The sequence below is a fragment of the Sinocyclocheilus grahami genome, unplaced genomic scaffold, assembly GCF_001515645.1.
Source record: "Sinocyclocheilus grahami isolate Dianchi unplaced genomic scaffold, SAMN03320097.WGS_v1.1 scaffold331.1, whole genome shotgun sequence".
NCBI classification, from domain to species: domain Eukaryota; kingdom Metazoa; phylum Chordata; class Actinopteri; order Cypriniformes; family Cyprinidae; genus Sinocyclocheilus; species Sinocyclocheilus grahami.
Genome location: NW_015505510.1, coordinates 838,876 through 860,420, shown reverse-complemented (window position 1 = coordinate 860,420; position 21,545 = coordinate 838,876). Strand labels below are relative to the sequence as shown.

Sequence of the window (21,545 nt, the reverse complement as noted above, 5' to 3'; positions counted from 1 at the left end):
CACAATCAGTGGACCCTCCCAGACTTTAAACCCCACCCACTGTTTTGACTCCACCTTGTTCTATTTATTTTTCAGCTGTTTTATCTTGTGCTGTATTAAATGTTTAGCTTGTTAGTCCTACAATGACGGTGTTTTTGCAACAGTTGGTGCAGTGTACACATCTGTTAGGTTTTCTGTGTCTTTTTCCATAACTTCTGACTTTTGTGCATCATATCAGTCTTCAAAATGTTTCCTTCAGTTGGTCATGATCGTAAGCAGACATCTTCGTAAATAACATTCTCACAAATACAACATATATAGGAGACACGTCATCTCATGTTCACACACATCATGTACACTCCTGAAAACATGCTCTCACGTCCCCGTAGATGGTGTTCTGTTTGCGCTGAAATTGAGCCAGTATTAGTGGTGTTGATGGTAATACAACGGTCAACACCAGCTCTGCAGAAATCAGCTTCATTCCTGATCACTGCAGGACTTCAATAGAAACCGAGCAGAATACACACAAGTACTGAACTACTGCTGAGGAAACAGTGTTTCATATGCCTCTCCCTCTTTTCCCCCGACCCTTCCTATGTTACTGTGCTCTGTTTGCGAACAGAAGACACATTGATACAATTATTTATTTGAAGTTACTTGAAGGTTTGGCTAATCAGAGGCAAACCTGGAGAAATTCTTTATTAACTGTTTTGGTTTACTTGTACAAATAAAGGATTTGTGTCAATAAAATGATTTTGATTGTGTGCTGTGATTTTATGTTTTGGAATGTTGTTGTTTTAACAGGTTCATGCTGAATACAACAAATGCAGTCATTTGAACAATATCATTTTAGTTGAATATATAACACTGCTTTGGACTGTTTAAGGCAGGCAAGAAAACGATTGCAAAATGATCATTGCCCTTTGAATAAAGGTGACTTGAATGTTTGGCACTGAACCCACACTCATCCTGTAGAACAAAATGTGCAGTTAATGTAGTTGAACCTAGTATTTGTTTAGTGTCATGTCCAGATTCTGGGAAATGTCTCTGGATTCACATGAAACATTAATTCCATGTTTATCTGGAGTTTATCAGGTTTATCTTTTTTCCATAGTTCTGAAAAATAAATATAAGTTTTATCATTTAATTCCTAACAAACTTTGTGTGTGTGTGTGTGAAATGTTTTGCTTAAAAACTGCGCTTGTATTAATCTTTTTACGACTTGGTTCTGCAGTTCCAGTTCCAGAGTGGCTCCTCCCACCAGTAGGTGACGCTGTGAACTCGTCAGCGCTGTACCACGTGTGTCGCTCTTCGTGACATGCGTCCGCTACGTGTTTTGTCCTCCGCGTGCTCTGTAGACAGTCGCGTGTGCCGCGATCATGGCTCTGTACAACTTTAAAAAGATTATGGTGGTTCCCACCGCTAAGGTAGGAAAATATCGACGTGTTTTTACTCGCATATGCAGGGTTAAATGTTATAAAAAAATTAAATAACGACACTGACAGTATGTTGCTCGTATTGTACACACGTGCGCGCGGTGTTGATGCATTTAACTTTTTATATATTGTCATTTTATTTACTGTCAACATTCAACATGGTTTTACTGGCGTCATATGTTAAAATGAACGAGTGGTAAGCTAGTGGGGTTTAAACATCTGTAACGTTAGAGGGATGAAATATATTAATTTGGTTAAGATCTTTGGTTAAATACATTTTATGTCATTGTACCAGGATTCCCATGAACATGGAAAACCTTGAAATTTAATAGTATTTCCCTTCCATTCCTGGAAAATGCAGATATAAGGGAAATTCAGAAAATATTTTTTCTAGTTGTATTTCACTGTCTAAGATTGATATGTAAGTGCAGCCTTTTAAAAAAAAAAAATTATAATAATAATATTGTTATATAATTATTATATACAATTCTTTAGTAGTCATTAATGCTGGAAAAGTCATGGGATGTCATTTGTCAATATATGTGGGAACCCTGGTGTCTCTCAGAGGACGGGAACTTGAAACTTTTTATTATTAAAAAAAGGTAATAATTAAGCAAGAGTAGACTAGCATAACTGTTTATTTGTTTGATTTTCTCCCTGTAGGATTTCATAGATATAACTTTATCCAAAACCCAGCGAAAAACTCCCACTGTAATACACAAACACTATCAGATCCACCGAATTAGACATTTCTATATGCGCAAAGTCAAATTCACCCAGCAGAACTATCATGATCGACTGTCACAGATCCTCACCGACTTTCCCAAACTGGACGTAAGTCTCACACAAAACTATATGCATGGGATAAAGGTCATATATGTTGATTCTTCCTAGTCATCACTTGTTTAGGAGATAAATGCCTAACTGTGTGTGTTTCAGGATGTTCACCCCTTCTATGCTGATCTGATGAATGTGCTGTATGATAAAGATCATTTTAAGCTGGCTTTGGGTCAGATCAACATTGCCAAGAACCTTATTGACAAGTGAGTCTGTTGAGTTTATCAACATCATGCACATTACTTTTTAACATTAATTTGTGGTTGATTTAATTAAATATGTTGGCTGATTTGCAGTTCATTTAACTGAGTAAAACTGTGTGTCTGTGCATTTGTAGTGTTGCTAAAGATTATGTGCGTCTGATGAAATATGGAGACTCGCTGTATCGCTGCAAGCAGCTGAAACGGGCTGCACTGGGGCGCATGTGCACCATCTTAAAGCGACAGAAACAGAGTCTGGAGTATTTAGAACAAGGTACAACAAACACTTACACACATCTACAGATACTTTCCAAAATAACAGACGTTTTTTTTGGTAAACTGAAGCACAGACTTTGGACAGATTATATCATCCAGATACTGAATCGTTGAATTTGAATGCATATACACTGTTCTAACATTTGGGGGCTGTAAGAATTTTAAAAAATATTTTTGAAAGAAGACTATTATGTTCACAAAGACTGCATTTATTTTGAATTTATTTATGTATTTATTTTTTTTGGGGGGGGTAACAGTAATATGGTGAAATATTACAAGTTAAAATAATTATTTTAATATATTTTAAAATGTAATTTATTCTTGTAATGGAAAAGCTGTAGTTCAGCAGCCAATGGTCTTCAGTGTCACATGATCCTTCAGAAATCAGTATTAATGTAGAAAACAGCTGTGATGCTTAATATATATATAATTAAAAAAAAAAAAAATGGAAACTGTGGTTCTTTGATCAGTGAAGCCAAATATTCCTCCAAAAGTATCAACAGTAAATAACTCAAAGCATACATGTTCAACAAAAATAAGCACCAACTCTTTTACTTCAGATGCACATTTGTGCATACTAAATTAATGCATATTTATTCTTCTGCAGTGCGGCAGCATCTCTCCCGTTTGCCCACTATTGACCCAAACACCAGAACCCTCCTGCTGTGTGGTTACCCCAACGTTGGCAAGTCCAGCTTTATCAACAAGGTTTGTTTGTGCATGTGAATATAGGTTAAATATCAAGTGTGTGTGTGTGCTGTTTTTAATATTAGGTTTTAATGGAGTATGTGTGTACAGGTGACCCGTGCTGATGTTGAGGTCCAGCCGTACGCCTTCACTACCAAATCTTTGTTTGTGGGTCATATGGATTACAAATACCTGCGCTGGCAGGTGAGTGTTAGAAAAATGCATGGTTTTCAGACAATGATTAACTGCACTGATTTAATATTATATACATTTATACAAAATGTTCCTGGTAATTACGGCTGTGTGTTTGTAGGTGGTTGATACCCCTGGTATTTTGGATCATCCTCTTGAAGAAAGGAATACCATAGAAATGCAGGCCATCACGGCTCTGGCTCACCTGCGTGCTGCTGTCCTCTATGTCATGGATGTGTCAGAGCAGTGCGGACACGCGCTCTCACAACAACTAGAGCTCTTCAACAATATTCGGCCACTGTTTGCCAACAAGGTACGCACACATATAAAGATGTAAACTTAAATGCAGTGAAACATACAGGTTTTTTTTGTGCTGAATGATGGCAGTGATGATTATTTGTGATGCAGCCGTTGATCGTGATGGCCAATAAGTGTGACGTGAGGAAGATCAGTGAACTCTCAGAGGAGAATCAGGTAACAGATTCTAAATCATTCAAAAATGTTGAAAAAGCATCCTAAAAATGTAGGTCCATATGAATTATGCATTATATTCAGAGGCATCTAAAGCCCTATGATAGCTTTATGAATGCTGACAGATGAATTCAAGCACTTCAGACCAGTATGTGAATAAATGTTCCAAAGAACTGGGGAGCTTTTAAGTATCAAGTATTTAGAAATGAATACTTTTATTCATATGAATGTGTAAATGGATCAAAAGTTACAGTAAAGAAGACATTTATATTGTCATAAAAGATCTATTATTGAGATTTATTAAAAAATCCTGAAAAACGTGTTTCATGGTTTCCACAAAAATATTAAGCAGCACAACATTAATGATGAGAAGAAATGTTTCTTAAGCAGCAAATCAACATATTAGAATGATTTCTGAAGGATCATGTGACACTGAAGACTGGAGTAATGATGCTGAAAAAAATTATTTATTTTAAAATAATAAATTATATTTTTAAATATAAAATATAAAGTAGAAAAACTATTTTAAATTGTTAGAATATATATTAAAACTATTTTTTTTTTTTACTGTTTTTGCTCCAATAAATGCAGCCTTGGTCAGCATAACAGACTTCTTTCAAACACATTTTACTTTTATGGTGCTTTTTGTTCTTTTGTAAACTTTTATTGTGAAGATTCGCCTAAATAACAGCACACAGATTTGGAGACCGTTTTCAGTTTCAATTTAATAGAAGTTTTCTAATCACCAGTTTTGTATCAAAAGATCTTCTTAGCTTCATAATGTTATTAATTCAGCAATTGACTAATATATATGTTAGATTTAATCTCAAACAGTTTAGAGAAATAGAGAAACATGAGAATGACGTAGCTGCAACTAGTTGAGACTTTCTGCATTAACACTGAAACTTAGTTCTGTGTGTCTAGAAAATCTTTGTGGATCTCATTGCTGAGGGGATCACAGTGATTGAGACCAGCTCTCTGACAGACGAGGGAGTGATGCAGGTGAAGGCGGAGGTAAGATCACTTCTAGTCACTCACACATGCTCACTGAAATCAGCCTCTTCGTTTCATGTACCAATTTTGAGAGTAAGAGAGCATTGTAGGCTGTTGTAGATTGGTGGTTTAAACTATTTATGATTGTTTGCTTACAGGCATGTGATCGGCTGTTGGCTCACCGTGTGGACACGAAGATGAAAACCAAAAAGGTCCATGATGTTTTGAACAGACTTCATCTGGCGGTGCCTACCAAGAGAGATCAAAAGGTACATGCTCTTTGCACTTCTTTAACCAGTGTCCTCTTGATCATAAGCATATTTCTTTGGTAAAGCTTCCTGCAAACATAGTGCGTTTGTGAACGGTTTTGAATTGGTTTGTGCAGGAAAGGCCTCCGTTTATTCCTGAGGGGGCTCTGCTCCGTAGGAAGGCGATGGAGATGGATGCTCCCAAACGCAAACTGGAGAGAGACCTGGAGGTCGAGCTGGGAGACGATTACACACTGGATCTACAGAGTAAGATATAAACACACACGTACACAAATGTACACCCCAGACATGTCTAAAAATGTTGTCTTGTGTGTTCAGAATACTGGGACTTGATGAATCCAGAAGAAAAGCAGGATAAGATTCCTGAGGTTTGGGAGGGTCACAATATTGCTGACTACATTGACCCGGAGATCATGACGGTATGAAACAAATGCCTTGATTTCAAACTTTTTAAGGACTGTAACCACTGATATCAAGTTCCTCCTGAAATTCAGATTAGTGGTTGCTCATAAGGATTTTGGATGACAAAATTGACCTTTGGTGGCCTCAGTAGTGAGTATTTGGTTGCATCCTTGTTTCAGATGACATGTTCTGAATTTCTGTCCTATCTCTCATTCTCAGAGGCTGGAGGATTTGGAGCAGGAAGAGGAACTGCGTGAGAAGGCCGGAGAGTACGTCTCTGAGGAGGAGAGTGAGGATGAAGAGATGCAGGAGATCCGGCAGCTCGCCAGTCAGATTCGTGAGAAACGGAAGTTGAAGATTCTCACGTCCAAAGAGAAAGACACACAGGGACCCAGAATGCCCCGCACTGCCAAGAAGGTCAGTCTTTCTGTCCAGCAGTCTTATTTTTGTATATATTTAAATGATAGGAAGTGGTTTTATATCAGATATTACTTGCGTATTTTAGGTAAAGATTGTAGTTATTAAAGGGATAGTTCACCCAAAAATGAAAATTCTGTCATTAATTAATCACCCTCATGTCGTTCCAAACCCGTAAAACCTTCGTTCATCTTCGGAACACAAATTAAGATATTTTTGATGCATTCCGAGAGCTCTCTGACCCTCCAGACAGCAAGGATCCTTTCACAATCAAGGCTCAGAAACATAGCAAGGAGATCGTTAAACTAATCCGTGTGACATCAGTGGTTCAACCGTAATGTTATAAAGCTACGAGAATACTTTTTGTGCACAAAGAAAACAAAAATAACGACTTTATTCACCAATTCATCTCCTCCGCGTCGCCCTATAGTGCCATATTGGAGAGTATCACATGAAACTGAACATAAACAACTTAGATCTGAACATAAACAACGTATCCGCGTACATATGTTGTTTATGTATGTGATACTCTCCAAAATGGCACTAAGGGGAGGTGACACATTTTTGAATAAAGCCGTTATTTTGGTTTTCTTTGTGCACAAAAAGTATTCTAGTAGCTTCGTAAAATTACTGTTGATCCACTGATGTCACATGGATTAGTTTAACGATCTCCTTGCTATGTTTCTGAGCCTTGATTGTGAAAGGATCCTTGCTGTCTGGAGGGTCAGAGAGCTCTCGGAATGCATCAAAAATATCTTAATTTGTGTTCCGAAGATGAACGAAGGTCTTGCAGGTTTGGAACAACATGAGGGTGAGTAATTAATGACAGAATTTTCATTTTTGGTTGAACTATCCCTTTAAGATGAATTTAAAACCCCATATTTTTTATTAAAGTTTGGTAGCACTTTATTATACAGTGTCCTTGTTACACATTACATGTATTTACTATAGCAAATACAGTAAAGTAGGCATAATTACACACAGCTAACCCTAAGCCAAACCCTATTCCTAACCCTATAAAATAAGGACATGTTTTTAATTAATATTACTCCGTACCTAAATGTATAATTACTCTGTAACAAGGATACCTTAAGATAAGTGACCAAGGGTTTCTAATATGGAATATTTGTTGTTCAGCATCCTATTAAATCACATTTTTGTCAGCTTTTTAGTTAGCTGGTTAAAGATGGATTGATTTGATTGGTATTTGTGGATGCAGGTGGAAAGAGCGACTCTGGAGAAGGAGATGGCTGATCTGGGTTTGGACATGACCGATAAAGATGATGTAAGTACCTGTATACTTAAAGCTTTTCCATTATTTATAACCCTATTGGTAACACACTTGATTTTGTGTGCCATGTGGTCATGGCGATCAATTTCTGTATACATATCTGAGCATGCTTGTTCACCTTATATCCCTCTAGAGCCACTATGCTCTGAGATCTCGCTCTCTGGTTCGAAAGAGGAAGAGGGAAGTCTCTGCGCCACCAACGTCACGCACTCGCAGTCAGAGTGCCTCGAGACCACCAAGGGATCAATCAGGAGTCAGAGATGCCAAGGTAGTGCCTGCGTTACCTGAAGCATAAGGGCCTTTCGCACCTCTTTAGTTCCAGAACTAAATGTACAGTACTAAAGTACTTGGACGATTTTGCGCGAACTATTTCCCAGTACCATTTAAAGGGTTGCATTCGCACCGAGAGTGTGTACTAAGAAGTGACGTAAGCCGGTCGACAGCGACGTCATTTGTGCGCGGCGTTCAACAAAAGAAACAAAGAACAACAACATTAACAACAGGAGGATGGAGGACGCTGTGATCGGAGCTGTGTTTTTGTTGTGTCTGGCGGGTTTCACAATAATGGACATGGAAAGTCTAGACGTATACGTAAAGCGATTGAAAGAACGGAAAGGAGGACTAAGAATCTTCCAACGACAACTGGCAGTGCTACATTTGCTACAAGTGCCTGCACTTCAGCGTCCGTCCATCTATCGCTGTTCTCCATACTTGAGAAATAAGTTGACACAATGTTTACAGTATGTTTACACGGCATTTTAAATCATAGCGGGTGAGGGCGTTTTCATACTCGTTTGGCCAATCAATGTCTACTTATGTCACGATTAGTACCAGTTGTGCTGGTTAGACCCTGCTCCGGAGTAGGAGCTAATTTGGTTCTCGAAAATGGCAGTCCGATACTAAAATTGCACCCAGTTCCGGCGTTGCGAAAATGCCAAAAAGTGGGTAGTTCCACAATTAGTTCTGGTACTATGAAAATTTTCCCGCGGTGCGAAAGGCCCTATAATCTTCTTTAACAAATCAAATTCTGAAATCAGTATTACAGATAGTATTATAAATATAATGGATATTAATATAAATTAGGGCTGGGCAAGTTAATGTGTTATCATGCATTAACGCAGTTTTTTTTATTATTGTGAAAGTCCGTTGCTCACTGGCTCTGAATACACATACAGACAAACCATGGGTCACAGGAGGGGTGGGGGGAGGGGGGGAAGTTGATCAGTACTGGCTTGGGTTGGGCGTCATCACGCGTCTCAACCAATGAGAGCATTTGGGGTGGGCCTAAGACTGCAGCAGCGCTCACATTAACGCTCCCGATAAAATTATTTAGGCTATTCACAAACCACTGTTCACTGTTATTTTTAACAGAAAAGAATGCAACATGCTCGTAATCACAACTTCATAAGTGGGAAATAGGAAGTTTGCGATAGCATGTGAAGACAGCAGAGAAGCGCTCTCGCTCAGCACAGTGGAGTGCATCCTTTTGATAACTTTGTGGTTTATTATTTTGAGTCGTTGGGACACGGTAACACATAACACCTGTTATAATGTTATGATCGAGGCTCTGGACTCTGAGCATAACTTGTTTTTCTGTAACAAACCATAAAATATTTTCTATAAAAACATAAATGCCCTGGCAGTGGCAAATAGCTTGTTTTATATTTAATTTGATTACATTAATGTTATAAGTTGAGATTTACAATAAATATTTTAACTTCTACTATGCAAAAGGAATACTGCTTTAAAAAAGCACCTTATTTGTTTAAAGTGTTTGCAAACCAAATGTTATTGCGCTTTTGTTCATATAGCAGTACTTTTAAATGAAAAAAAAGTGCACAATACACTACTTTTGAATGCATTATTAAATTTTTGTGCATAATGCGATTAATCACGATTTTTAAAAAAATGATGGTTGCCCAGCACTAATATAAATATAAATTTTCTAGACAAATATGAAATGAATTTATGAAAGATAGTCACTCAGTAGCAGGTTATAGAGATTTTGGTAACGCTTTACATTAAGGTTTCTTTTTAAAATGGTTTATAGAGGTGTTTATTAATGATTAATAGCTTATTTACAGTGCCTTATAAATAATTGATAGTTATAAGTGCATAGTGACTTTAATACAATACCTGCCAAATAACGAGCCATTTTTAAGCCGTGATAAAAATGCTTAAATTTTTATTCATACTTATTTCACTTAAAACCAGATTGCTGATTTATTTCATGATGCAGCAAAATGGACTATTATAGTCAGACTGAAGGATGTTGTATTTGTAGTTTTCTCATTAATTTATTAAGCATTTATAACATGAGTTAAAAATGGTTTACTATTTGGCAAGTATTGCATTATATCACCCTTTTTATTCAGGTGTTATTATTCAGTTATAACTTTATACATGAATGCGTTTGTGAAATATTTATTGGTCATTAATGAATTAAGGGAATCTTAATGTAGAGCGTTACAAAGATTTTCATAGAGAGATGTGTTCATTGGACTCTGTCTTATTTCTCCCAGATGTTGAAGAAGGTAAAGACCATGATGAAGAGCTCACAGAAGGAGATGAACAGGCAGGGAAAGAAGGGTGAATCTGATCGACATGTGTTTGATGTCAAACCCAAACATCTCCATGCTGGGAAGAGGAAATCTGGCAGCACCAGCCGCAGATAAATGCAGCCTTTTTCACATACGTCTGTCTTATGTACATAATTAATAAATATTTGTTATATTCTGTACTTTTAATAGTTTTTACTGATACAGATGATAATACACCTGTAAACATGAAAGAGTTAGTTATTGAAATGTATGTTAATCACATCATTCGAAATGTCTGATATGATGCAGAATAATGAAATGTACAGGATCATTTTGAACTCTTCGTCACTTTAGAAAACAAATGATCCGAAGCTATTGTCTGCAGTGGGAGTCAAATAAACCACCCAAAGTATTGAACCTGAAATTCACTTGTGAAGTTCTTTACTAACTTTGAGTCGCCTTAGTCTGTCTTTCTGTGTGGGACGGGGTGTTCAGAACCTTTCAGTGTACTTGGGTAAAGATTTCTGTCTTTTTATTGCGAATATGTTTCACAAGAGCATGAGTGCAGCGTTACTGTATATCAAAACTGCTGTAATTGAATTACAGTTGTGTGTGTATAATGTACATATATTGTGTATATATTGTCCTAGTTGCCTGTGAATTCGATTATCAATGCTAATAATTATATTGACGTTTTATGAGTTGAAGTTTTAACATTACAAAAATAGTCCACAGTGACTTTTATTTTGACAAAACATCTGAGCGATGCCCCCCGGAAACGACATCAGCCTCCACTAGCAACAGTGTCAAAGCGTTTACACCGTTTCAGACCGAAAATCAAAACAACGCAGGACAGTCTTATTTCACGGACAGCGAACGCAGTAATCGCCGTACTCTAAACTTGTACTGCAACGCTCACGGTTTTCCACGGGACCTACAGGCGGCCCGAACGCAGAGGAGCGCGAAGGATGGCGAATTACCGGGCGTTTCACACCCAGCTCGCGACCATCATGGAGACGCTGACTCGCGCGGCGGTGGCAGAAATCTGCGAGCTCGTAGACGACGGCTACGCGGTTTTACACATCGAGATCTCACGCCACCAGAAAGAAAACGAGGAGCTCCGACGGAAACTGCAGCTCATAGAGTCCATCGTCGCGGCGCGGGGGTACAGCGACGAGAAAACCGTGGCGCGGGATGGTCGGTGTGATGGTAACGTTAGTACTCGCGAGTCGCTAGTGGGCAGAAAAACAATGGCAGAGGTTAGAGGACCAGTTGTTTTGAGTATTTTATAGTGGAAGTAAAAATATATGTGCAAAAACAATTATTATTGGTTGTCTTTCGGATTCCAGATGCGTGAGTTTCGTGAGGAGGGAGATTTGATCCATATGCAGATCAAAGAGGAAGGTCTCGAGCAGCCGCCGCTGGGAGGTGAGGCGCATCGGGTCATTCAAACTCACTAATTAAAATAATGTAATTCAAGGAAATATTTTTTAAATGGTTCACCAGACTTTATGGCAAAGCTCACAACTTCAGTAAAATGTAAACAAATGTCACGGTTCGCACAAGGAATGGATTATAAGACGATTCATAATTTATACTTAAACATGAAAATTAAGAACTTTTCATTAATTATGACACAACCTCAATTTCAGCTATAAAGCAGCTCTTCAGAAGACTATTGTGCCATTATTCAAGGCACATTTAATTCAATTCAGTTCAATAAGAGTCAATGTGTCAGTTCATGAATTATGAAATTAGGTCAGATCCGACTGTCAGATGCATCTGGGCAGAAGACAACAGTGTCATTGTTCAGTTCAAGTCAGTTGAGTGTTGATTCAGTTCAGTAAAAGTGTAGATGCAGCAGACTTCATCAATTATGAAACGACCTCAGTTTCTGCTCTAAAGCAGCTCTGCCGAAGACAGTAGTGTTATTTTTCAGGTCAGGTTTTTATGTTCTCGTCTGCATCTGATAGTGTAAGTACAGTTAGATCAATAATATTTTCTGAATATTAATTGTCTTTTAAGCCCCAGCTGACCAAGCCAAATGTGAGATATATATGCATATTACCATATGCATATTGACTTTTTAAATTTTCTATGTAAATTAATATTTTAACTTTTAAATAATTTATACTGAAGTCATACTTGTTTATATAGCTCTTTATTAAACACAGATTGTTTAAAAACAGCTTCACAATAATAAACAGGAAAATAACAGTTAGTGTCATCAGTGATGAAATGACCTCAATTTCAGCTATATTTAGTTTAAACAACAGCTTCAGTTTCAGCTGTAAAGCAGCTCTAGTCTCATTATTCTTCTCAATTTAGTTTAATGTTGATTCGTAGTGTTAAGGATGCAGTTCATTAATTATGAAACAGAGCTATAAGCAGCTCTACAATAAAACAATAGTGTCATTATTCAGCTCAGTTCAACAACAGTGTCAGTGTTGCAAACTTCATACATTTTGAAACGACTTCAATTTGTTATAAAGCAGCTGTACAGAAGACAATAGTGTCATTATTCAGTTCAGATTTGTGTGTTATTATCTGATAGTTTCAATATAGTAAGATTTATATTATTTTTTGAATATTAATTGTTTAAGGTCCAACTGACCATGCCAAAGATGACATGAATGCATACTACCTTGCATACTGCACGTATGCTTATTGCCCTTTTGAAATATTTACATCTACATCTATTTACATTTAGTAGACGCTTTTATTCAAAGTGACTTACAAATGAGGACAATAGAAGCAATCAAAACCAAAAAAAGAGCAGTAATATGTAAGTGCTGTGACAAGTCTTGCTTGGCTTAACACATATAATAAATAAATAAAAAACAAGTAGATAGAATAGAAAAAGAACAAAGAATGCTAGTGTTAGAGGCTATTTTTTTCTTTTCTTTTTTTAGAGGGTCAAATGAAGATGTAAGAGATGTGTTTTTAGCCGTTTCTTGAGAATAGCTAAGGACTTGATTGAGTTGGGCAGGTCATTTCACCAGAAGGGAACATTTAATGTAAAAGTCTGTGAAATTGATTTTGTGCCTCTTTGGGATGGCACAATAATGCGCCATTCTCTTGCAGAATGCAATCTTCTAGGGGGCAGATAAGTCTGACGTAGTGAATTTAGGTAAAGTGGTGCAGAGTCAGTGGTGGTTTTGTAGGCAAACATAAATGCCTTGAATTTTATGCGAGCAGCTATTGGTTTCCAGTGCAAATTGATGAACAGAGGTGTGACATGCATTCTTTTCAGCTTGTGAAATCTTGCAGCCGCAAATATAATATGTGACCCTGGACCACAAAACCAGTCTTAAGTCGCTGGGGTATATTTGTAGCAATAGCCAACAATACATTGTATGGGTCAAAATGATAGATTTTTCTTTTATGCCAAAAATCATTAGCATGGTAAGTAAAGATCATGTTCCATAAAGATATTTTGTAAATTTCCTACTGTAAATATATTAAAACCTAATTTTTGATTAGTAATATGCATTGCTAAGAACTTCATTTGGACAACTTTAAAGGTGATTTTCTCAATATTTTGATTTTCTTTGCACTCTCAGATTCCAGATTTTCAAATAGTTGTATCTCAGCCAAATATTGTCCTATCCTAACAAACCATACATCAATTGAAAGCTTACTTATTCAGCTTTATAATATGTGACCCTGGACCACAAAACCAGTCTTAAGGCGCTGGGGTATATTTGTAGAAATAGCAAACAATACATTGTATGGGTAAAAATGATAGATTTTTCTTTTATGCCAAAAATCATTAGCATGGTAAGTAAAGATCATGTTCCATAAAGATATTTTGTAAATTTCCTACTGTAAATATATTAAAACCTAATTTTTGATTAGTAATATGCATTGCTAAGAACTTCATTTGGACAACTTTAAAGGTGATTTTCTCAATATTTTGATTTTCTTTGCACTCTCAGATTCCAGATTTTCAAATAGTTGTATCTCAGCCAAATATTGTCCTATCCTAACAAACCATACATCAATTGAAAGCTTACTTATTCAGCTTTCAGAAAATGTATGAATCTCAATTTCGAAAAATGTACCCTTATGACTGGTTTTGTGGTCCAGGGTCACATATACATTTTCTATACAATTTGTTAGAATTTTTACTTTTCAGTAATTAATACTTGCATTTTTGCAACTTTTACAGTAAGATTAAATCTTGTTCATACTGTGTGTGTTTCTCAACAGATGATGACGACGATGAGGACGAAGGTGAAAGTGTTTCTGCAGTAACTCAAGACTCTCCGAAACCAGATGTTGCTGAACTCTCAGGGCAGGAATCTCACACACTCTCACACTCCCCCGATCATGACACACACTCTCACACACTCAGGTTTGCAGACACACACTCCGGCGCTGATGAGTCCCAGCACTCCAGCGTCGACTTGGCTGCTTCAGATAATGCTTCCTTCTCCCTCGCACAAACCTCATCGGATACCCGCACTTCCCAAGTCCCTCGAGTTTTTCAGGAAGACTTGTGCATGAAGGCTGATATGGATCCGGTATCCGATTGGGCCACACACTCTGTCCGTAACACGCTCACACACTTGCAGAACTCTCCACAGAGGGTTGGCAGGTCAGACTCTCTCGTATCCCATAATTCTCCCTTGTTTGCAGCACAGCGACTCGTTGCTCTGGGTAATGTCTCAGGGCTGGGTCTCTATGGCCGGTTGGGTGCTTTACGGACAGGTGGAGCCGGCAAGCGACACTTCATCTGCTCGATCTGCGGGAAGAGTTTCACCACGTCGCAGAGTTTGGACACACACATGCGCATTCACACTGGAGAACGACCGTACCGCTGTGAGCAGTGCGGGAAGCGTTTTACGCAGTCCGGACACCTCACGGCTCACCTGACTGTCCACACCGGAGAAAGACCATACGAATGCACCCGCTGTAGAAAACGATTCGCAGGGAAACAGTACCTCCGCATACACACCAAGAAACACCACCCTGACTTGCATGCACTTTCCCATATACAGACTCACACACTGCAGGACACATTACCCTGAAAGATGCACAGGCTCACAACAGAGAATGCAGGACACCATTTTTGATGTTTGTTTACTAGTTTTAATATATTTTATATATTCTGTTGTTGTTTGAAAGTGTGCTGCAACCACCAAGAAGAGTTTCAAATAAGACTTTCAATCAGTTCCAAGTGTATTTTTGCAGCGTTCAGGCACTTATTTTAACAGGTTATTTTGCAAAAACTAAAGCGGTGAAATGCATTATGTATACATACTGCAGGGAGACCATATGAAAGCCAACATTAGAAAGCTGGTGTGAGCACATTCAGACTCTGATACCTTCAACATGAAATACTCCGTTTCACCTGAATAGCAAATGTACATAAAATGTACAGGATAATGTGTTGTTTGAAGAGTTCGTTATGATCTAAATTAGATATAATTATAGATTATACATTTATATTTGCAGCTAGTCACAGCAGAAACACTTAACTGGATTTGTCTGTGTTGTATTTAATAGAAATAAACGGAATTTTGTCTTTATTTGTGACTTGTCACTTTTATTTTTTTAGGGTGTAGATGTTTTGAAAAGAAACAAATTATTCTGTGTAATATGATACTGATACTATTGTGATGCTACTGTGAGGGAGAATCCTAGATTCAACTTCAGTAATGAACAAAGAATTATTTCAAAAAATGACAATTTTATTGAAATAATTTTTATAAACAAAGGAGAAAAATAGATTCACTTGATTTCAAAACCTGGATTTATACAAAGGCAACGCTCCATGTAGAAAATGTTTTAAGGCCACTTTTCTGACTGGACTCTTCATAACATGAGTGTACAGCAGGGGTCTAAAACCCCCACATACAGCGTAGTCCACACTCACATGAGCAGCGTCTTTTGAATCTTTCTATCACTGAATCCTCAAAGCGGTTGAATGTGATTATTGTGAGGCACTTACTAAACTGCAAACTATTACTTTCTCATACAACTGAACCAAGGTCAGTACCTTTATGATTTTAAATTGTTACAATCAATGAATAGGTGTTTATAAACATGTAACTGGTGTACAGTATTTTAAATATACTTATACAATGTATTTTCTTAATAAAGTCACAGAAAACACCTAGAGCGACAATCAAATATTTACCAAAAATATTTAAGCATAAACTACAAGACAAACTAATGATCCTTTCAACTTAAAGATGTATTTCTAACATAAAATCATGTGAACAAAAATGGCCATATGGTATTTCAATGGAATAATTAATAAGCCTTACAAATTGTTACAATCAATGATTCTTCTAAATTCATTCTTCTACTTTTACTATTTGCTCAAGAGATTATTACTCTGAAAAGACATGCCCATAAAAGGAAAATCACAGAATTTATTGTTTAGAGAATAGAACCTCTTGACCCGACAGTGGAAAAGCACTGAATGTGTAAAAAGGTCTGTAATCTATTATGCTGGATCATTCAATTTCACCTGTGCCTTATAGTAAACCCAAAACCCAGCATAGAGAGGTGGAGTGAATGTGGTGTGGATTCTGTGAATGAGGGTCATTGTGTCAGACGCGTGCAAGAATGAACAACTGTAGCTAGAGCAGGCCAAACTCCAGGACCAATTATTAGACCCAAACTCACATTTTCGAGCCCGTCCCTTCCTGCTGATGGTCTTATATGACACTGATATATAGACAGAACCTTTCCTCTCAACCTCCCAATAACAACGTCCATTCAAACTCTCATTACACAATACCTGATACCAGTGATCAAATCTGTCTGGACGATCACGATATGATTGGTCTTTGTCCATGTTAGTAACCGCTCTGTTCCACTCTGACAGTTTGAGGTATTCATGAGCTGTGTTCCTACCCAAAGTGATCCGCTGGTAATCTAAAAACAAAACATATTTGAATCAGTAAATCTACAAATTGGCTTGTTGTTTTTCATGTTTTATGAATGAAATGTGATGGATGTTGTACATAAATGCAATGAAGAATAGCACAAGATATAAATATATGTAGCGTCTGCGTAGAATCATGCGTGATCTTTGGGGTTTTATGGCTTAAGAGACCCTTTTAGCATTGACATTTGCATATAAATTACAGTCCTGGTCACAGACTTTACGTTTATATGGGGGCTAAATTGCCAAATGGGTCCTCGCTATCAAGGAGATTCTAACCAGTCCCCCACTATCATCTCCCCATCTGATTTCAAACACTTTCCAAAGAGATGTAAATGACCCCGATGCCAGGCACCGATGGGCCTGGCTGACCAACTAACACACACACACGTAAAGACCTTTTTACTCTATTATACTCTACAAATATATCTGGTATATTGCATGTGTTGTTTGTACGTTTCCCTATTAGATTAGTTGAGTTACCACTCGTTATTTGTATTAGTTAAAGCCCTAAACACTGATATTCAGGTGTATGGATGTATCTTTGGTTTAAGTTATTCTAAATGTTTGTTTCTTGGTATCAATATTATCTGCTCTTTATTTCTCAAACAATGATGTACAGTATGTGATTGTGAAATGCATCATATGATTTGTACTATATTTTGGGTTAAAACCGCAGCAATTCCAGACCGGCCATAAAACATGCAAATGGGCCATAAAGGGAAGCAAAGGAAACTTCTCACGCTCAAAAAGTCACACCTGGTATTGGCCAGTCCACCCAGAATAGAAACCCTCAAAAGTGATTAGCCCAAAATGATTTTTGCTCTGAAACCCTTTTTTTTTTGAGACGACACTTTCCAAGACTCTCAAGTCTTTTCCTCTTGAGTTTGTTTTCCGGCAGTTTTTATCTTCAAGTAACTTCGATTCGCTGTGGACTTCTCCTGTCTTTAGAATAACCAGAAGTAAACTTCCAGCACACTCCTAACGAAATTATCAAAGACCTCCGTTGTCTACCGCATCAGGACTCTTGTTCAGCAATCGAAGCCAATGCAAGTAATCATTTACAATTATTTAGATGCGTGTTTAAGTTTCAGCCCCTTTTAAGGTGATTTTTGATTCTCTGATGTTTCTCAAAGGTTGTGTTTAAAATTGATGTGAAATACTGCCATCCTTTTACTTTCCTCTCTCTTTTCCTTACTTTGTTTCATTCTGTATGTGTTTTGCTTAGTTAGTTATATGTTCGATATAGTTTCATTTATTAAATCCCTTATATTCACGATCGATTGCCTCTGTTTGCTGCTCACAATTCAAAGTCAATTAATGTTTTGAACCCTTGCTACAATATGCTAAATTACTGCTAGCACTGCATAAAGAAGGACAGTTATTCTTCCTTGGCCAGGAAAATAATCTTTTCTTGAATTGATGAATGATTATATTGTCTGCTCGATGGACAGACAGATCAAATAATTGTAATATTGATTCTGCTACAGTTAATTCGAAGATATAATCTAAATATTTATTATTAATCATAACCAGTTATAATTAGTCATAAATATTTCTCTGTTGAGCTGATTTACTACATATAATAAAATTATTTGTTATAACTTCATGAGTGTTACTGGATTAGTCTAAATGTTTAATGCAATTTAATAGACTGGATTGTCTGTAAAGTTTTGGCTATTTTGGCTATTCTGTTTAAATGCTTAATTCTTAACAAGTCTATGTATAATTTATTTTCCCCACAATATTGCCAGTTATGGAGTGGCCTAGCCAGTCTCCAGATCTCAACCCCATAGAAAATCTTTGGAGGGAGTTGAAAATCCGTGTTGCCCAGTGACAGCCCCAAAACATTACTGCTCTTGAGGAATGGGCCAAAATACCAGCAACTGTGTGTGAAAACCTTGTGAAGACTTACAGAAAATGTTTGACCTCTGTCATTGCCAACAAAGTGTATATAACAAAGTATTGAGATGAAATTTTGTTATTGACCAAATACTTATTTTCCACCATAATTTGCAAATAAATTCTTTAAAAATCCTACAATGTGATTTTCTGGATTTTTTTTTCTCATTTTGTCTCTCATAGTTGAGGTATACCTATGATGAAAATTACAGGCCTCTCTCATCTTTTTAAGTGGGAGAATTTGCACAATTGATGGCTGACTAAATACTTTTTTCCCCCACTGTATTTGTGCTCCATAAATGAACAGTAACTATGAACAGAGAATTACATTAAAATGCATTAGTTCTAAACACAGCAACACAATATAATGTTGTAATATCCCCACCAACTCTCTCTGGAATGCATAAACAAAGAAGCAGAGGCTATATTAGCACTCTTGAAATGCTGCTAAGACAGTTTTGTTTGAGGGACCGGAATAAACTGCTGTGTAATAGAAAGTAAAGGTGATTTTCACACTTTTTACTGTTATTCATTCTATTGATTGGGACTGGTATTAACAGTGTAAATGAACAAATAAGACATGTATTCAATATAGTGTATTCAATAAAACAAACTGAATCAACAGTATGATTTATCAGTATTCATTAATGGACTCTCTCTATGAACTCTTTCAAAATAACTTCCATTGTAGAAACTCATTCCTGCTCTCATATTCAGGAGTGGGAATCATCTCTATATATCGCACTATGAAAGCTCAACATACAAATTCAATCTAAAAATATTTCATTTTCATTCACCTGTATTTTAAAGCAATGTTATTGTTCACATTGTATTATAATTATTACATTGACTTCTTTTAAAGATTAAATTAATGTCTCAGTACTTTACCTCTCCTAAATATTTTTTCTTCCTCTTCTTTAAAAACATGCTGCAGTTTCTCTTCCAATTGATTGAAAAAAACGAACAAATCATAAAAAGCGAGACAAGAACTGACAGCGATGCTAGATGATTTCTCAGATGCAGGAGGGACATTGTAAGACTGGAAACACTACACAGACACAAAAACAAATAATGGGAAAAACAGAAAATCAGATACCAGAAAATATTTAATGAGATTCCTGAAAATGTTGCAGTGTTTTAAATACCTTACTAACACTAATGCTCCATTTTTCAGATCTGTTACCTGGAGGAAGTGGATGTGACCAGTGTGTGAAAACTAGCTCAGCATCTCTCCTCTTCAGATCTTCAATCTCCTGCCTCAGTCGCTCCAAGAGTCCTTCAGCTTGACTTACAAGAACCTTCTCCTGATCTCTGATCAGCTGTGTCACCTCAGAGCGGCTTCTCTCAATGGAGCGGATCAGCTCAGTAAAGATCCTCTCACTGTCCTCCACTGCTGTCTGTGCAGAGCGCTGTTAGGACACACAGAGAGAGAAGCATCAAAATAAGTCCATTCACTCAGCTCTTACTGCTGCCTCACACAGCCTGTTCTCCACAGTGGGCTTCAGTGGGACTGAAAGAGCTCCAGCACTGGCTCCTCGCTGACTGACTGGAGGAGAGTCCTAACTGAGTCTGAAACAGCTCTTCAGCAGCCAGCAGTTGTTCTTCTGCTCAAAACTCACCTTGTGAAACTCTACAGTCTTTCTCAGTCTCTTTCTCATGTACTCTAAAAAATATTGTTTGGACGCAACAAAAAAAATTTACGCAACAGTTTGTAAGGTCCGCACACCTGGTCCAAGGAATATGTGGAGATACTCTGTACTACGGGCATTCTGGCTACAGAATCGAACATCCAGAATAAGAAAAACATCCTCCAAATGGAGGCCTGTAAAAACAATTGGAATTTGCATTAAGCCAGGTCCCAGACCTGGGTGGTCTACACCTCAAATGGGAACAAAAGGTAATTTGCATGGGATTGCTCTCTACGGTGATCAAAGTTTCTCTTAACTCTTAGGATCTGTATTATCTTTTAGTAAGATTAAGACCATTGTACCACTTGCCCTGAAACTATTCAAATGAAACCAAACATGACTGTAAATCTTATTTGCATTCATTTAGAACATTATATTCTTGACCAGTTTGAGTGAATCCAGTGGAGGGAGGAGATGAAAAGGCACAGATGCATATGTGAGAGAGGCGTTTCCCGCACCACCCCTCTGTGGGGTGTCCTGAAGATGCCAGTGCATTGTTTGCCTCTCAGGAGATCAAAGTATTCTAGTTTCTTTTATCCTTACAGTTTGCATCATTTTTTTTGAGTTAAGGCAACTTCTTCTGAAATTAAGTTCAACTAAAACTATATTGCGCTATATATACTTAGAAAATTGTGTTAAAACTAACAATTATTAAGTTGAATACTCATAAAAATTAAGTTGTTCTAACGAAAAATTAAGTTGTTCTAATGAAGTTGTTCCAAGTTGTTTTTTCACATTGTTTTACATTTGATTCAATCATGGACACTGGTTACGATAACTACAAAAATATTATTTTTTGATGAAACAATTCTTAAAGGGGTCATATGATGCTTTTTTAAAGATCATTATTTTGTGTATTTGGTGTAACAGAATATGTTGACATGCTTTAATGTTCAAAAAACACATTATTTTTCAAATACTGTACATTATTGTAGGTCCTCTATGCCCCGCCTCTCTCAAACGCTTCGTTTTCTACAAAGTCCCTCCTTCCGACAAGCGCAGTCTGCTCTGATTGGCCAGCTGACCCAGTGCATTGTGATTGGCCGAACACCGCAAGCACTCAT

General features: G+C 37.2%; 2 protein-coding genes and 1 long non-coding RNA gene across 3 annotated transcripts in view; 2 read left to right on the top strand and 1 right to left on the bottom strand.

Annotated features, from left to right (window-relative positions):
• The first annotated feature begins 1,309 nt into the window (after nucleotides 1-1,309).
• gtpbp4 (GTP binding protein 4) lies at nucleotides 1,310-10,305 on the top strand. The gene is made up of 16 exons (XM_016295202.1): nucleotides 1,310-1,406; nucleotides 2,079-2,249; nucleotides 2,355-2,458; nucleotides 2,590-2,726; nucleotides 3,336-3,436; nucleotides 3,527-3,619; nucleotides 3,729-3,920; nucleotides 4,016-4,081; nucleotides 5,003-5,092; nucleotides 5,230-5,340; nucleotides 5,457-5,586; nucleotides 5,659-5,759; nucleotides 5,962-6,159; nucleotides 7,379-7,444; nucleotides 7,584-7,718; nucleotides 9,973-10,305. The coding sequence occupies exons 1-16, from the start codon at nucleotides 1,359-1,361 to the stop codon at nucleotides 10,123-10,125; spliced, it is 1,896 nt and encodes a 631-aa protein (XP_016150688.1). The 5' UTR covers nucleotides 1,310-1,358; the 3' UTR covers nucleotides 10,126-10,305.
• Nucleotides 10,306-10,747: 442 nt separating this feature from the next.
• LOC107602643 (zinc finger protein 614) lies at nucleotides 10,748-15,485 on the top strand. The gene is made up of 3 exons (XM_016295203.1): nucleotides 10,748-11,249; nucleotides 11,340-11,418; nucleotides 14,203-15,485. Exons 1-3 carry the CDS (start codon nucleotides 10,959-10,961, stop codon nucleotides 15,021-15,023), a joined length of 1,191 nt encoding a protein of 396 aa, XP_016150689.1. The 5' UTR covers nucleotides 10,748-10,958; the 3' UTR covers nucleotides 15,024-15,485.
• A 1,676-nt stretch (nucleotides 15,486-17,161) lies between these two features.
• LOC107602644 (uncharacterized) overlaps nucleotides 17,162-21,545 on the bottom strand; it is a 5,431-nt gene continuing 1,047 nt past the window's right edge. The window contains exon 3 of the long non-coding RNA XR_001611060.1: nucleotides 17,162-17,266. This is a non-coding gene — a long non-coding RNA (uncharacterized lncRNA). The remainder of the gene's footprint in view (nucleotides 17,267-21,545) is intronic.

Excerpts from the sequence above, each read along its gene's own strand:
- gtpbp4 (XM_016295202.1), top strand. The coding sequence starts at position 1,359 with ATGGCTCTGTACAACTTTAAAAAGATTATGGTGGTTCCCACCGCTAAG. Across the intron at positions 5,093-5,229 it reads TGATGCAGGTGAAGGCGGAG|GCATGTGATCGGCTGTTGGC; the intron begins GTAAGATCACTT and ends GTTTGCTTACAG. Across the intron at positions 5,341-5,456 it reads CTACCAAGAGAGATCAAAAG|GAAAGGCCTCCGTTTATTCC; the intron begins GTACATGCTCTT and ends TGGTTTGTGCAG.
- LOC107602643 (XM_016295203.1), top strand. The coding sequence starts at position 10,959 with ATGGCGAATTACCGGGCGTTTCACACCCAGCTCGCGACCATCATGGAG. Across the intron at positions 11,250-11,339 it reads GCAGAAAAACAATGGCAGAG|ATGCGTGAGTTTCGTGAGGA; the intron begins GTTAGAGGACCA and ends TTCGGATTCCAG. Across the intron at positions 11,419-14,202 it reads CGAGCAGCCGCCGCTGGGAG|ATGATGACGACGATGAGGAC; the intron begins GTGAGGCGCATC and ends GTTTCTCAACAG.